Source organism: Saccostrea cucullata, unplaced genomic scaffold (genome assembly GCF_032062105.1).
Source record: "Saccostrea cucullata isolate Sc308-1 unplaced genomic scaffold, CSIRO_AGI_Scuc_v1 ctg9843, whole genome shotgun sequence".
Classification (NCBI taxonomy): domain Eukaryota; kingdom Metazoa; phylum Mollusca; class Bivalvia; order Ostreida; family Ostreidae; genus Saccostrea; species Saccostrea cuccullata.
Window position 1 is genome coordinate 351 of NW_026924510.1, and position 14,294 is coordinate 14,644.

At 34.2% G+C, this 14,294-nt stretch overlaps 2 protein-coding genes across 2 annotated transcripts; one reads left to right on the forward strand and one right to left on the reverse strand.

The window, feature by feature from the left end:
* Positions 1-244: 244 nt before the first annotated feature.
* LOC134266592 (protein DGCR6-like) lies at positions 245-9,370 on the forward strand (the record flags this gene model as incomplete). The annotated part of the gene is made up of 4 exons (XM_062748815.1): positions 245-403; positions 1,659-1,819; positions 4,540-4,646; positions 8,263-9,370. Coding segments are annotated over 4 exons (634 nt in total), but the record flags the coding sequence as incomplete, so codon positions are not given.
* Positions 9,371-11,453: 2,083 nt separating this feature from the next.
* Positions 11,454-13,092, reverse strand: LOC134266593 (uncharacterized). The gene is made up of 2 exons (XM_062748816.1): positions 11,793-13,092; positions 11,454-11,619 (listed from the first exon to the last, which is right to left on the reverse strand). The coding sequence occupies exons 1-2, from the start codon at positions 12,798-12,800 to the stop codon at positions 11,608-11,610; spliced, it is 1,020 nt and encodes a 339-aa protein (XP_062604800.1). The 5' UTR covers positions 12,801-13,092; the 3' UTR covers positions 11,454-11,607.
* Between the last annotated feature and the right edge of the window lie 1,202 nt (positions 13,093-14,294).

A 14,294-nucleotide genomic window follows, 5' to 3' on the forward strand; every position in this document is an offset into this window, starting at 1 on the left:
TGCAACAGTTAAATGTTTTAGGTAGTTTAAGTTCAATTTCAAAGACCCAAATGAAATAATTGTGAATATGCTGCCGAAATTAAGTTTAAATCGCCCAAATGAGTAATCCGGGCTCGCTACCCATTTTAGTCACTTGGAAAAGGACAATCGGTGATAATCATTAAAAAAACACAACATTTTGACCTAAAACTTTCAGCGAAAGCCAATCTTAGAATAATAAACTATGTCCGTAAATTTCATGAAGAAAGAATGAGTATTTATTTCGTGATTATCAAAAACCCGGTTTTCGTTATCGAAAATCCCGGCCCGGCCCGGGTTTCGCTACCCATTTTAGTCACACTCAACAAAAACGTCTCTACTTTTACCAGAGCGAGCTTCAAAACATGGCCCGAGAGTTACCGGGGTACATAGAGATGATATCTTTGATAAAAGAGAGCAATAATTTGTAAATAATGGATTTACAATGCATTTCTTTTTTGGAAACTTGAACACACGGGTTATTTTTTCTCTCCCCCCCCCCCCCCCCCCCCAATGTTCTCTAACCAAGGGGTACTTCAACATTTTTATTTATATACATGTAAATAAGGTATTTTTCTATGACACGCTCATATTGTGTTAATTGAAGACTAAAATTTAACCTAAAACAATTTACAGTAAGTGCTCTGTAATACTTTTAAAAAAGAAATAAAGTGGAAACTTTGAGAGACGATTCGAAATCTTGGCACCTCAGTGGGAAATACTCAAAGAAAAGGAGGATAGATTAGCTACTTACCAACTGAAGACTTCAGAATTTATCAATATATTATCTAATTTTTCTTTCACTGTAATTTCAGTCTTTTTAAACCTGCAAAATAATTTTTTCAACATGTTCAATGGTCACCAAATTGATAAGAATAGGAAATCCTCTTTATCTTTTTTATTTATTTATTTATTTTTTTTTTTGAGAAACAAAATTTTGGACAAAGAAAAAAGAAAGGGTACAAGTTGTTCCTCTTAAAGCACTGTGAGGTGGAATACACAAAAGAGTTGCGAGTGTAGACTTTGTACCATGGATATTCTGATTTAATAATTTAACTATTTTGATTATTAATAATCATGTAATTTAAAAGCTTTAGGTCTTACAACTCAATTAGGCCAAAATAAAATTATAGTTTGTTTGGAATTGCCTCCCGCCTCACTGAAATACCCCCCTCCTGAAAAAGTTTTATTGACCAAAAGTAAGAAGATTTTTTTTTATTCAATCAATTTTTTTGCTCCCTTACTGTATCACATGCATCATACAAAACACTGAAATATAGTCTCAGATCTATGTAAAAATAAGGGTTTTTTAATGGTAGATGCTTTTTTTAAAGTCAGAAAAAATGTTTTAACTGTTTACTGAGATTTTTATTAAAATTTATCTTCAATTAAAAAAAAAAAAAAATAATAATTTCCCTCCCTCCCTCCTGTGTCTGAAACCCTTCAGGCAGCAATTCCAAACAAACATTTTTTTAAGGATGGCCTTATTGAATGCATTTAATCTAATCTGCCATGATGGCAACCATATTTGATATTGAGCAGTGTTGGATTATCTTAATTCTAATGGAAATCCAGGAAAAAAACAAACAAAAACCAAAGTAATAGTGTTTTTATTATGCTATGTATTGATTATCTTTCAGTAAATATCAGCAGCGACTCCCATACGACCTTCTGTCTGGCCTGGCTAGCTCCTTGCTGGATGGTACTGTGTTTGAAATCGTCCGCAGTCTACAGGAAGTCCAGCAGTTAGAGGAGAGACATCTGCACACACAGCGGGTCAAACTGGTCAATGATCACAAAGGTACTTGCATAGTAAGCTAAACTCGACAATGATTACAAAGTCAAAGTTTAGACATATGTATACATCAATGATACATGTATCTAACTCCAGGTCAATTACATTACATAAGATAAGACACATACACACAGCGAGTCCAACATCAACACAGTTGTCAAATTCATTAATTCTAAACAAACTTTTAGGTAAGACACATGTACTTAAACTCATCAATGACCACAGAAATTGGATACCCATTTACAAGTACCGTATATACTCGCCTATAAGTCGGTCCACCTATAAGTCAGTTGTATTTAATAAACTTGTATTTCAGATGGACTGACCTCATATAATACCATTCTTTTTATAGCTCGCCTATAAGTCAGAAACAGAGTTTTGGACCAGAGATTGACTCCTAAAAGACCGACTTATTGGTAACTCCAATACTTGAAGTCTTAATAATTTTGAAATTTTTAGGCAGCAAACTGTCATACTGTCTAGGCATGATTCAATTACTTACCATACTTTTGATAAGTGTATTAACGAGGCTCGGGGGTGGCAGCCATTTTTAGACTATTTCAATCTCCTTTAAAAGGAGAGCTCCATATAAAGATATAGAAATTGATCAAATTTTAAAACTAAATTCTTTGAATTTTTTCTTTGTCAAATGATAGTTCACAGCTAAAGATACCGTATCTAAAAAAATTAGTTAAATCTGGTGGTTAATTTGGGATTAATTTGTTGACCCTCCAGCCTCCTTAATAGTCTAATGAGCTAATGGACCTGGTCATGCATTGTGTAAATACCTCATTGTATAGTTAAAAGGACAGTATAGTCAAAAAGACACTTATTAATTAAAAAGTTGTTAACCTTTTAAATAAAAAATCAGGAATTTTATATTTTTTACTCTACGCCTTGTCTCCTTGACGAAGTCGAGATGAGCTTATGCTATACCCCCGGCGTCGGCGTTAGCGTCGGCGTCCCAGGTTAAAGTTTTTGGAGCAGGTCCATTCCCAAGGAACTATAATCCCTACTGGCACCAAATTTGCATGGCTGATGCATCTAGGAATGTACACTACCAGACTTGCTTCTGATGCTGGATCTGACCTACATTTTCTAGATGAGTGACCAGGTTAAAGTTTTTAGAGCAGGTATAAGTTTTTGGAGCAGGTCCATTCCCAAGGAATTATAAGCCCTACCTGGACCAAACTTGCATGGATGATGTATCTAGGGATGTACACTATCAGACTTGATTTGGATGCTGGATCTGACCTACATTTTCCAGATGAGTGACCAGGTTAAAGTTTTTGGAGCAGGTCTATTCCAAGGGAAGTATAAGCCCTAACTGGACCAAACTTGCATGGATGTTGCATCTAGGAAAGGACACTACAAAACTTACTTTGGATGCTGAATCTGACCTACATTTTTCAGATGAGTGACCAGGTTAAACTTTTTGGAGCAGGTCCATTCCACAGGAACTATAAACCCTATTTGGACCAAACTTGCATGGATGGTGCATCATGGGATGGACACTACCAGACTTGCTTCGGATGCTGGATCTGACCTACATTTTCATTCCCAACTATAAGCCCTTCCTGAACCAAACGTGCATGGATGATGTATCTAGGGATGTACACTACCAGACTTGCTTCTGATGCTGGATCTGACCTACATTTTCATTCCCAATTAACTATAAGCCCTAGCTAAACCAAACTTGCATGTATGATGTATCAAAGGATGGACACTACCAGATTGCTTTGGATGCTGGATCTGCCCTACATTTTCATTCCCAAGAAACTATAACCCTGAGCTAAACCAAACTTGCATGGATGATGCATCTAAGGATGGACACTATCAGAATTGCTTCGGATGCTGGATCTGACCTACATTTTCCATACAAAAGACCAGGTTAAAGTTTTGGGAACAGATCAATCCGAATGAACTTGAAGACCTTGATATCTGCAGTATTAACAGTTATGAATATTTATTTACACGATACATGTTTTTCATGCTACATGCATAGAAATGTGTATATGCAATGTAAGGGATTAAACACAACTTGCAAGAATATTGTTGTTGGGATGAATACTTAATATTAATAAAATATGACGTGAGATTTGCATTACTTAAACTGATAACATTTGTCGAGGTGAGCTTCGTAATCTTTGATTGCATATGTTATAATGTGTAACAGCATATCAGACATATTTCAACAGTTAAACAACTGTTTAAAAAAGTGGAAAATTATTCAATTTATAAATCAATAAAAACTGATAATTTGCTAATAAAGGATATTGGATTTTTCCATACTGGCATTTTCCATACTGGCATTTTGGCACTTCGGCCTTCAAGAATGGACTAAAACACTGGGTAAATTCCCATACACCCTTGATTGAACCCGGATAATTAATATTACAGAGGGGAAAACTGGTAAAGAATAGCATGACCAAAATTACTAGGTGAGCTATGTGGCCCATGTGCCTCTTGTTTGACAGATGCCAAGCTTGTTGTGCTGGTACATTATAAAGATTACTCCTATTGATTTTAGGGTTACAGAGTCAAAGGTCAAAAGTCAAATTACTCTCTTCCTTTAGATAAAAGACACCAACTTGGAACAAAGACATCCTTTTAGGAGTACAGTTGGTTTTAGTCGGAATCCAAGGATTTTAAAGTTGATCCTTTTAAAACTGCCACATTGGTAATATATATTTCTTAAACATTTCTTGTTTTAATTACATTTACAGCACAGAGACATGAGCTGCAAAAGAGACACAAAGAATTACTACAGAGCTGTCAGATGAAGCCTCACAATTTACCCATAGTGGAGGCCCAGATTGAGAGAGAGAAGGAGGTATAATAAATAAAAATGGATTCAGAAATGTTATTGACACTCAAGAAATATACACTGTATTGATACATATTCAACAAAAACTAGTTCTAATTGTAACGGGGACCGTTACAGATGTTCCCCAAACGCTCCCCAACTCCCTTTTTGTGCAAATTTCCTCTTAAACTTTTTTCAATATGCTTAGTATCGCAGGATTTCATAAAAGAATTTTAAAAGCTACAATGATATCAATTTTTTGTCATTTAACGCATTGTTCGTAAACGCACGTGCATGCATATGCGAGGTGATCATGACATGTTGTCTAAACCAGTAACATATCTTTATATTCCAGAAATCAATAACAAGTCATAAAAATATAAATTTTACCGTTTTTCAAACATATTGTTCATTTTACGCATTGCGTGTGCGCATGTGCATGCAAGCACATCCTTGCATTCAATTTTGATAGCAATATCATGTAGGAATCCATAATACCTATTCATATTCTAAACTTCATCCTGTTTTGTTGAGAAACAAGAAAGATATAGGCATGTAAAGTTTCAGCCAATCAGATTGCAGCACACGTGGATTTATGTGCTTTCATGATAATTCTTATATACCATGCAGTAGATCTTCATAATATGTGACTAAGTTCAAAATTTCAAAGGATTATCACGTAAAACAAGAAAGATATTGAGACTTCAGTTTCAGCCAATCAGAGCAAAGCGCACGTGCATGCGCGTAAGATCTTGCAATTTTGACCACGTCATCTTGTCCATACTACTACTATATTCATGCATTGTGAGTTTCAAAAAATTCCATCAAGAAATAGAAAAGTTACGGCTTCATCCATTATCTTGCTAATTTCACACGTTGCACGTGCAAGCTCTTGCCAACACACGCGCATGTACGAGCTTTCATGAAAATTATAATATATCATGCTGTAGATCTTCATATTGTGTGACTAAGTTCAAAATTTCAAACGATTATGACGAAAAACAAGAAAGATATTGAGACTTTAGTTTCAGCCAATCAGAGCGAAGCGCACGTGCATGCGCGTGAGATCTTGCTATTTTGACCATGTCAACACCTCTATACTACTAATATATACTTATATTATGAGTATCAAAGCATATAATCAAAAAATAGGAAAGTTACGGCTGTATCTATTATTTTGGTCATTTCACGCGTTGCACGTGCGCGCTCTTGCAAGCACGTGCGCGCAAAATGACCTTCGTTCCGCAATTCTACATAACATGCCTACTGACCCTAAAAAGGTTTCACCTAAGTCGGACGTGTAGTTTACAAGATCATTCGCGGAAAAGATTTTCCCAGGAAGAAGAAAAATAATAATAATAATAATAATAACTAGTGCTAATTGTAACGGGGACCGTTACAGATGTTCCCCAAACGCTCCCCAACTCCCTTTTTGTGCATAATTCCTGTAAGACATTTTTAAAATATGATCAGTATCGAAGGATTTCTTCAAAGAATTATAAAAGCTACAATGATATCAACTATGTATCATTTAACGCACTGTACGCGCAAGCACGTGCATGCACATGCAAGATGATCATGGCATATTGTCTAAACTATTAACATATCTATATTTTTTGAGAATGAATAAAAGAAATCTTTAAAATGTACATGCTACTGTTTTTCAAATATATTGGTCATTTTGCATATTTCGCGTGCGCACGTGCATGCATGCATGTTCCGGGCATTTAATTATGATAGAACTATAATGTAGGAATCCATTATACCTAATCATATTCTAAATTTCATTCCGTTTTGTTGAAAACTAAGAAAGTTATAGGCATTTAATGTTTCAGCCAATCAGATTGCAGCACACATGCATGCGCATGCTTTCATGGCAATTCTTATATATCATGCTGTAGATCTTCATTATGTATAAGCATGTTGAAAATTTCAAAGGATTCTGTCGGAAAACAAGAAAGATATTGAGACTTTAGTTTCAGCCAATCAAAGAGAAGTGCACGTGCATGCGCGTGAGATCTTGCTATTTTGACCATGCCCTCTTGTCTATGCGTATAATGTATCCTTATATTATGAGTTTCAAAGCATTTCATAAAAAAATTAAAAGTTACGTCTATATCAAATATATTGGACATTTCTCGTGTTGCACGTGCGCGCTCTTGCAAGCACACGTGCATGCGCATGCTTTTATGAAAATTTTTATATATCAGGCTGTAGATCTCCCTAATATATGACTATGTTCAAAATTTCAAAACATTCTGTCGAAAAACAAGAAAGATATTGAGACTTTAGTTTCAGCCAATCAGAGCGAAGCGCACGTGCATGCGCGTGAGATCTTGTTATTTTTACCATGTCATCTTGTGAACACTACTAATATATCCTTTCATTGTGAGTTTCAAAACATTTCATCAAAAAATAGAAAAGTTATGGCTATATCAATTATATTGGTCATTTCACGTGTTGCACGTGCGCGCTCTTGCAAGCACGTGCGTGCAAAATGACCTTCGTTCGGCAAATCTACATAACATGTCTACTGACCCTAAAAACATTTCACCTTAGTCGGATGTATAGTTTACGAGATCATTCGCGGACAAAAAAGTGCCCAGGAAGAAGAAAAATAATAATAATAAGAAACAGAGTAAAAACAATATGTTCCCCAACTTCGTTTGGGGAACATAATAAGAAACAGAGTAAAAACAATATGTTCCCCAACTTCGTTTGGGGAACATAATAACTATACACTGCTTGAGAAGGTCTAGGTCTTCATGATTATTTTGTATACATCCCAGTCTTACAAAACAGATTAAATTTTATTTAGCTTTCTATATATAATTATATATAGCTGCAGATCTTTAGTTCATTGGTCTAAAAAGAATGAAATGTATGAGAGGGCTAGTACCAGTCATAGAAAAAAAACTATCATATTTATAGAGCACAACAATTTGCCCCTTATCTGGAATAATATTTATTAATTCCTACATGTATACTTCAACTGCTGCAAAGCTTGAATTTCAAAAAGTCCTAAGACATACAAATATTGCCACCCAAAATGACATAACTTATATAAAATTAGAATGTTTCATTGTGGAAATAGTAAAAGAATATGTTTTGAACAAATGATTATGTGTATTTTGACCTTGCAGTTTGAAGAACACATAGAAATCAACTGAGATACAGGGCAGTTTTTAGATGCAAATTTTTTTCACTTATTCAGTGGATGGCACTGTAGCCGTCTGAGAGATTGTATTTGCTGACAAGCTCATTGTTTTGGCCATAGAACTTATTAAATAATGACATTAAACAAGACTCTTGATATTCTTGCTACATCAACTTGTTTGTCAATTACTTACATTATTTTAGAAATTATTCATACCTAGAGTATGCTCTTCCATATCGAATCAACGAAGAGATAACTCCATATGCACAAGGGTAGATTGTTGCAGAAGTAAGGGAAGTTGATGATTGAAACAGTTAAGTCTTCACAGAGCTTGGTTGTTACATAACCATTAATATTTTTTTTCTAGTAAAATAGCTTATTTTCTTTTCCAATTGACAAATAAATGAAGTCAATCTGCAAATGATTGATTAGATTTTTGACTTAAGCATCTTATTCTTCAGAAGAATCTACTTCTGCTTTTTTCAGACAATGGAGAAGAGGTGTGAAGAAGAGGTGAAGAAGAAGGACATGAAGATTATCATGGAACTGGATCAGAAAGTTATGGACCAGCAGGTCATGTTGGAGAAGGCGGGAGTTCCGGGGTTCTATGTCACCAACAAGAGTATTGACGTCAGACTACAGATGTATCTCCTGGAATTTATCACCAGAATGGGACACATGCAGCCACCTTGAAGCTGAGCATTAGGTGGTAGTTGTTTTGATTAAAGTCAAGAAATCTTTCTGTTGATTTAGAAAAAAAACAGAGATTGATGAATTTATTCAAGTTGTTCTCCCTAAGACTTAAGAAAATGGATGTTTTTACATGGGAATAAAATGGACAAAAACAATTGTTAAACATATGAACATGCATGATTGTACATGTTATAGCACACAGGCATCTTGTTTAAAGTGTTCTTCTGTAAAATCAAACTTTCGTTAGAATAAATTGTCATGGCCTGAGAATACTAGTATTTAAGGGTAAATAATGATTTCAGGAGGAATTGATTTTTTCGTAACAAGATTTCTAAAAATGTAATTCATGAGAAAATTACATTACATTTCATGATTAACTTAATTTTGCGAATCTATTCATATATGTCATCGAAAACAAGACAAATTAATTCCTCATGAAAAATTATGGATTTCTCAGTAATAACAAAACAAAAATATCCGAAGTGAAATATAATGTGTTAGCAGCATTTTGAGCATTTGAAAACTTACTAGTAATCATCAAGAGACATATGATATCGAAGAAAAAGTGCATGTTTGTGTCCTTAATATTAAAAACACATTGTATGGTTTATTAGTTGAGATTCCAGGGTTGTGGTTAACCACTCGCCCACTCGCCAAATTTCAAGTGGGTGATGAAGAAATCAAAATTTGATCGCCCACATGGCGAGCGTCTTGTTCCCAGAACATGACCGTGCTTTGCTTGTATTTTTATAATCCACTTCCTTTTTTTCTTAACAAACACTATGCTAACCATGACTTTTGGTGTCGTGTGCAAACTATTACATTTGTATACAATGCAAGCACTTGCTTGACCTAGACGTATGCCAAGCAGCATTTTCAAATATTCTGTTGATGAGGTATGTGGGACCGTAAATCACATTGTGGGCCCCTAAACTTTGAAAAGTCCACATGGCTCCTAGGATGTAAATGGTTAACCACAACCTTGGAGATACTAGTATATTTTTTCATAATATTGTACACTGTCCATATTTTACATGTAAATATATGTTAGATGAACATAATCTATTATGAATTTATAATGTAATGAAATTTCAGATTCTGCTGTTGTACTTCTTCCATCATGCTGAGTGCAAAGAATGTAAGAAATTTTGGTTGAAATGAATGAATTTTACCAATTGATTAATATCCTGTAAATTTGAAATTTTCATTAGATAAATGTTAAGTGTTACCTACATGTAATATGCTATTGTAAAAATTGTGTTTACCTCTACCAGATGAGGTGCACAAAACATTGTAATAATTGTTGACACAAGCATCAAATTAATAAGTTTTTTTTAATATACATGTATGTTGATGTTATTTCTACACAAATTCATTTTATATAAAAATTGTCATCAAAATTAAATTATTCATAAAATAAAGACTGACAAAATAGTACAGTATGATTGTTTTAATGCAAAAAGTATCTACAAAGGAGTCATTGCAATTTCTTTCTGGAATATAAAGCATTTGATTACACGCATGCACTATAATATTATGCAAAATCAATATATTTTCAAGCCTGTTCATTAATCACCCGAAAATGAAACACTTTATTTATTAACTTTTCAGCTCACCTGAGCCAAAGGCTCAAGTGAGCTTTTCTGATCACAATTTGTCCGTTGTCTGTCATCGTCATCGTTGTTGTCGTCGTTTTAAATTTTTCACATTTTCGACTTCTTCTCAAGAACCTCTGGGCCAATTTCAACCAAATTTGCCACAAAGCATCCTTGGGTAAAGGGGATTCAAGTTTGTTCAAATGAAGGGCCAGGCCCTCATTCAAGGGGAGATAATTGGGAATTAATGAAAATTTGATGGTATGTTTTAAAAATCTTCTTCTCAAGAACCACTGAGCCAGGAAAGATGAAACTTATGGGGAAACATCCTCAGGTAGTGTAGATTCAAGTTTGTTCAAATCATGACGCCCGGGGGAAGGGCGGGGCCACAATGGCCGACCAAAGTTTTACATAGAAATATATAGGAAATTTCTTTAAAAATCTTCTTCTCAAGAATAACAAAGCCCTAATTGATCATATTTATATGAATGCATCATCAGGTAGTGAAGATTCAAGTTTGTTCAAATCATGACCCCCGGGGTAGGGCGGGGCCACAATGGCCGACCAAAGTTTTACATAGAAATATGTAGGAATTTTTTTAAAAAATCTTCTTCTCAAGAATAACAAAGCCCTAATTGATCATATTTATATGAAAGCATCCTCAGGTAGTGTAGATTCAAGTTTGTTCAAATCATGACCCCCGGGGTCGGCCCACAATGGCCGACCAAAGTTTTTCATAGACATATACATGTATAGGAAAATTCTTTAAAAATCATCTTATCAAGAATAGCAAAGCCAGGATTGGTATTGGGACTACTTTTGGATTTAAATTATTAAATAATAAACCAATTTCTACTTTTTCCTAGCCACAGTGCTCAGGTGAGCGATGTGGCCCATGGGCCTCTTGTTTTTTTTTAGTTATAACATGTAAAGTATAAGATATAAAGTTTAATAAACAAGAAATCATGTTGTTGCCAAAAATTATCATTTTACAGCAAGTTCCAGTTCGTAGGCACATTGTACTCTTGTTTCATATACCGGGTATATAATTTCAAAGAAACCGTTTATCAACAGATACATAAGTAGGCTGAAAAAAAAATTAAACGATATTAATAAAAAATGATTTTTTCAAACCTTTGTTAAAATCTATAATTAACTTCTTAAACATTTAATAAACAATAAATGTATTAGTACAAGAGATGAAGAAAGGGTCAAGTTAAAATGCACATGAAGTACTGCAAATAAAGGTTCTGTAAAAATATGTATGTAAAGGTAAAAAAAAAATACTTTCTTGTTATTACTCCAATACCTATGTCTTCACCAAGGAGAGGTCAACGAAGGGTCATATTAGACCATGTTAAGATTGTCCAGTTTTTAATCACTAGGAAATGAAAATGTACATACTTTTATTCGACAATAATAATTACGAACGAATTCTACGTTGCTGTAAAGAATGTTCAGTGTTATCCACTTTTCTGAATTTTAGAGACACTAAATCTGCTGTAGCTTTACTGATCCAATGGACTCTGCCTGCTCTGATTCTTCAATGATTCTCCTAAAAAAAATTAAAATATTCAAAGGGAAGGATATCTGAGATAATATCAGAAATAATAAGTAAATAATAGTAGATGACATTGGTAAGATGCAAATTGCAGTTTCTTCATTCTGATAAAAAGTATTTTTAAGTATATTTATATTTTTTTAAATTTAATTTTGTAAATGGCTCACCGTGTACCAATAATACAACAGATCATCACGAACTATTTCGTGTTTCTCGTGATTTTTGCGGGACAAATTATTAGGGCAAATTCTTTTATTTGTTGTCAGTTCAGCCACTTCTTCCTCACTTAAGAAACAATCCTCATCTTCTTCAGTTATATCTATGTCTCTACAAGGGTATCCAACTTCATAGAGAACTTGTTGATGGAATGTAGATGTTATGCTATTCATCATTTTTTCAATTGTTGCTCTGATTTCTTTAGTTTTGTCATTTGTAAGCTGGATTGTTTTATCTGGGGTATACACTTGCAACTGAATGGATGTTTTGTTCACTGCAATAGCAATGTTTCGGTCACCACCTTTGTCTTTGTAAAAAGCAACATTTTTGCATACTAGGTCATCACGCAAGGGTTCCCACATAGAAAAGCACAATGCTACCAGTCTAAAGAAAAAGAAATGTGGGATGAACGTTTTGAAACAAAATACTAAAACGGGAGTTTTGTTGACATCTTCCGTAATTCTACATTCTTTCCTGAATTCAGTTTTATTGATGCTAGGAATGTAGTAATCAGGTATCATATTCTCCTCTCTTGCATTTCTTTCTGTTCGCACTATAGCAAGAATGCCAAGTTTCTCCATATAGGGTATGATTATGTCTTTTTGAGCAATATACGAAGATTTTTTTCCCCATACCTTGACAAGTGCTAGATCAGAAATCCTGCCAGTATTCATGAATATCTCCCATTCCTTGACCCTTTCGCAAAAGGGTTCAGCATGAGTTGGGTCAGTAATGATATTTTTAAATGCATCTACAAACCACTGGACGTCAATGATGATATTTTCTCTTAGACCCTTTTCTGCAAAATAAATACTTAGACCAATCTCTTTAAAATATCTAAGCATATCGTCTACCTCCAATTCATCTAATGATTTAAATTCCTTCTTCCTTAAGAGTTCTTTTCTGCTTAGAATTTCCATCTTCTTCTCCTTGTTTTCTCTAATAAATTTCTCAAACATTGACCATGTTAATGGAATTTTTTCACCCCAATGCGAAAGGCTTCGTGCAGTGCGAACAATACATTTTCTGACATTTTCGATTCTCTCTTCTTGATATTCATTCAAATCTCCCTGGGGACATTCAATTTCATAATAGCGTGATGTCGAAATGAGACCTTTCAGCGTATGCTCTTCTGGTAAACACTTCTCTAATTTCGTATAAAAAGATTGATCTCTTTCTATTCCTGGCCTATTCTGCAATAATAAATAAATGACAATTCATCAAACAATGTAAAGCAGTCTTTAAGCAATCCCAGATTTTAGTGGGTTGATCATTAAGTTGTATAATAAATGCTATAATTTTGTACCCGTGTCACATTAAAATCTACGTCTATTTGAGATATTTATATTCGAACCCGCAAACAAATTCTATTTCCCTGTGGTGAGCCTCCGTTTTCACTATGTACGTATTTAATCTTTTAAGGCTTCAAATCACTGGACCTTGAAAGTACGTTTGAGTCTGTGTGGCAGTTGGATAGAGAAGGTCTGTAGAGATTTTTGGTAAACATTTTTGCAATAGAATAGTCATGACAGACTTCATCGTAGTTTAGCTCATATTGCCAATATGTATCACTACTAAGTCAGAAACGTACTGACATTCCCATTTTTTACTGAAAAACTTAGAAAATTACTGACAATGTGCTGTCGTTACTGTAAAACTTAGACAATTACTGACCTTTTTACTGCCGGTACTGATAAACTTAGAAAAGTGCTGACAATCTTAGTCGGTGCTGAAAAACTTAGACAATTACTGACCCGTTTACTGTCCCTGCTGAAAAACTTAGACAAGTGCTGACATTTACTGATAATTACTGTCCCTATTGTTCTCGCTGTCGGGGAGGCTGCAGTGGTGTGAAAATGACTGTGTGTTATACTTTGCATTTAAAAACAGTCTTATTTTAATTTTTGATGAAAAAAAATTCCAGGCAGTTATCATTTTTTTAATCTAAATATTATTGATATCTGTAAAATAATTCAGAATATGATTTGAAATTAACTATGAGTAAATCAAGTTTAAATTTATGTGTTGAATATATCTATCCCTGTTCAATTAAAGAATTAAAATTAATTAATCATCAAGTTAGTTTTCATCTATTTATTTCTTTGCAGACAGATATCTGACTTTAATGTTGAGCCCCCCCCCCCCTCCTGTTTTCACGATCGGAAAGTTGTATCAATTTTCTTTTCACAAACAGGACAGATGTCTCTTGTTAAAAAAGGAAATCTTCTAAATATTGAATAATTACTGATAGGTAATTCAGTTTCCTAATGTTCTCGGACATCTGTACAAGTCATATAATTATTTAACCCTGTTTAAGATTTCCGGTTTCATTTGCTCATACGGGAGTTCCCCTATTGAACAGTACAGTGTTCCATATATAAACTTGTACTATGCCTTGTTAATTTTGTCACTTTAAACATTATTTCTAAATGAATGGTTGGTTGATCGATTAC

Excerpts from the sequence above, each read along its gene's own strand:
- LOC134266593 (XM_062748816.1), bottom strand. The coding sequence starts at position 12,800 with ATGTTTGAGAAATTTATTAGAGAAAACAAGGAGAAGAAGATGGAAATT.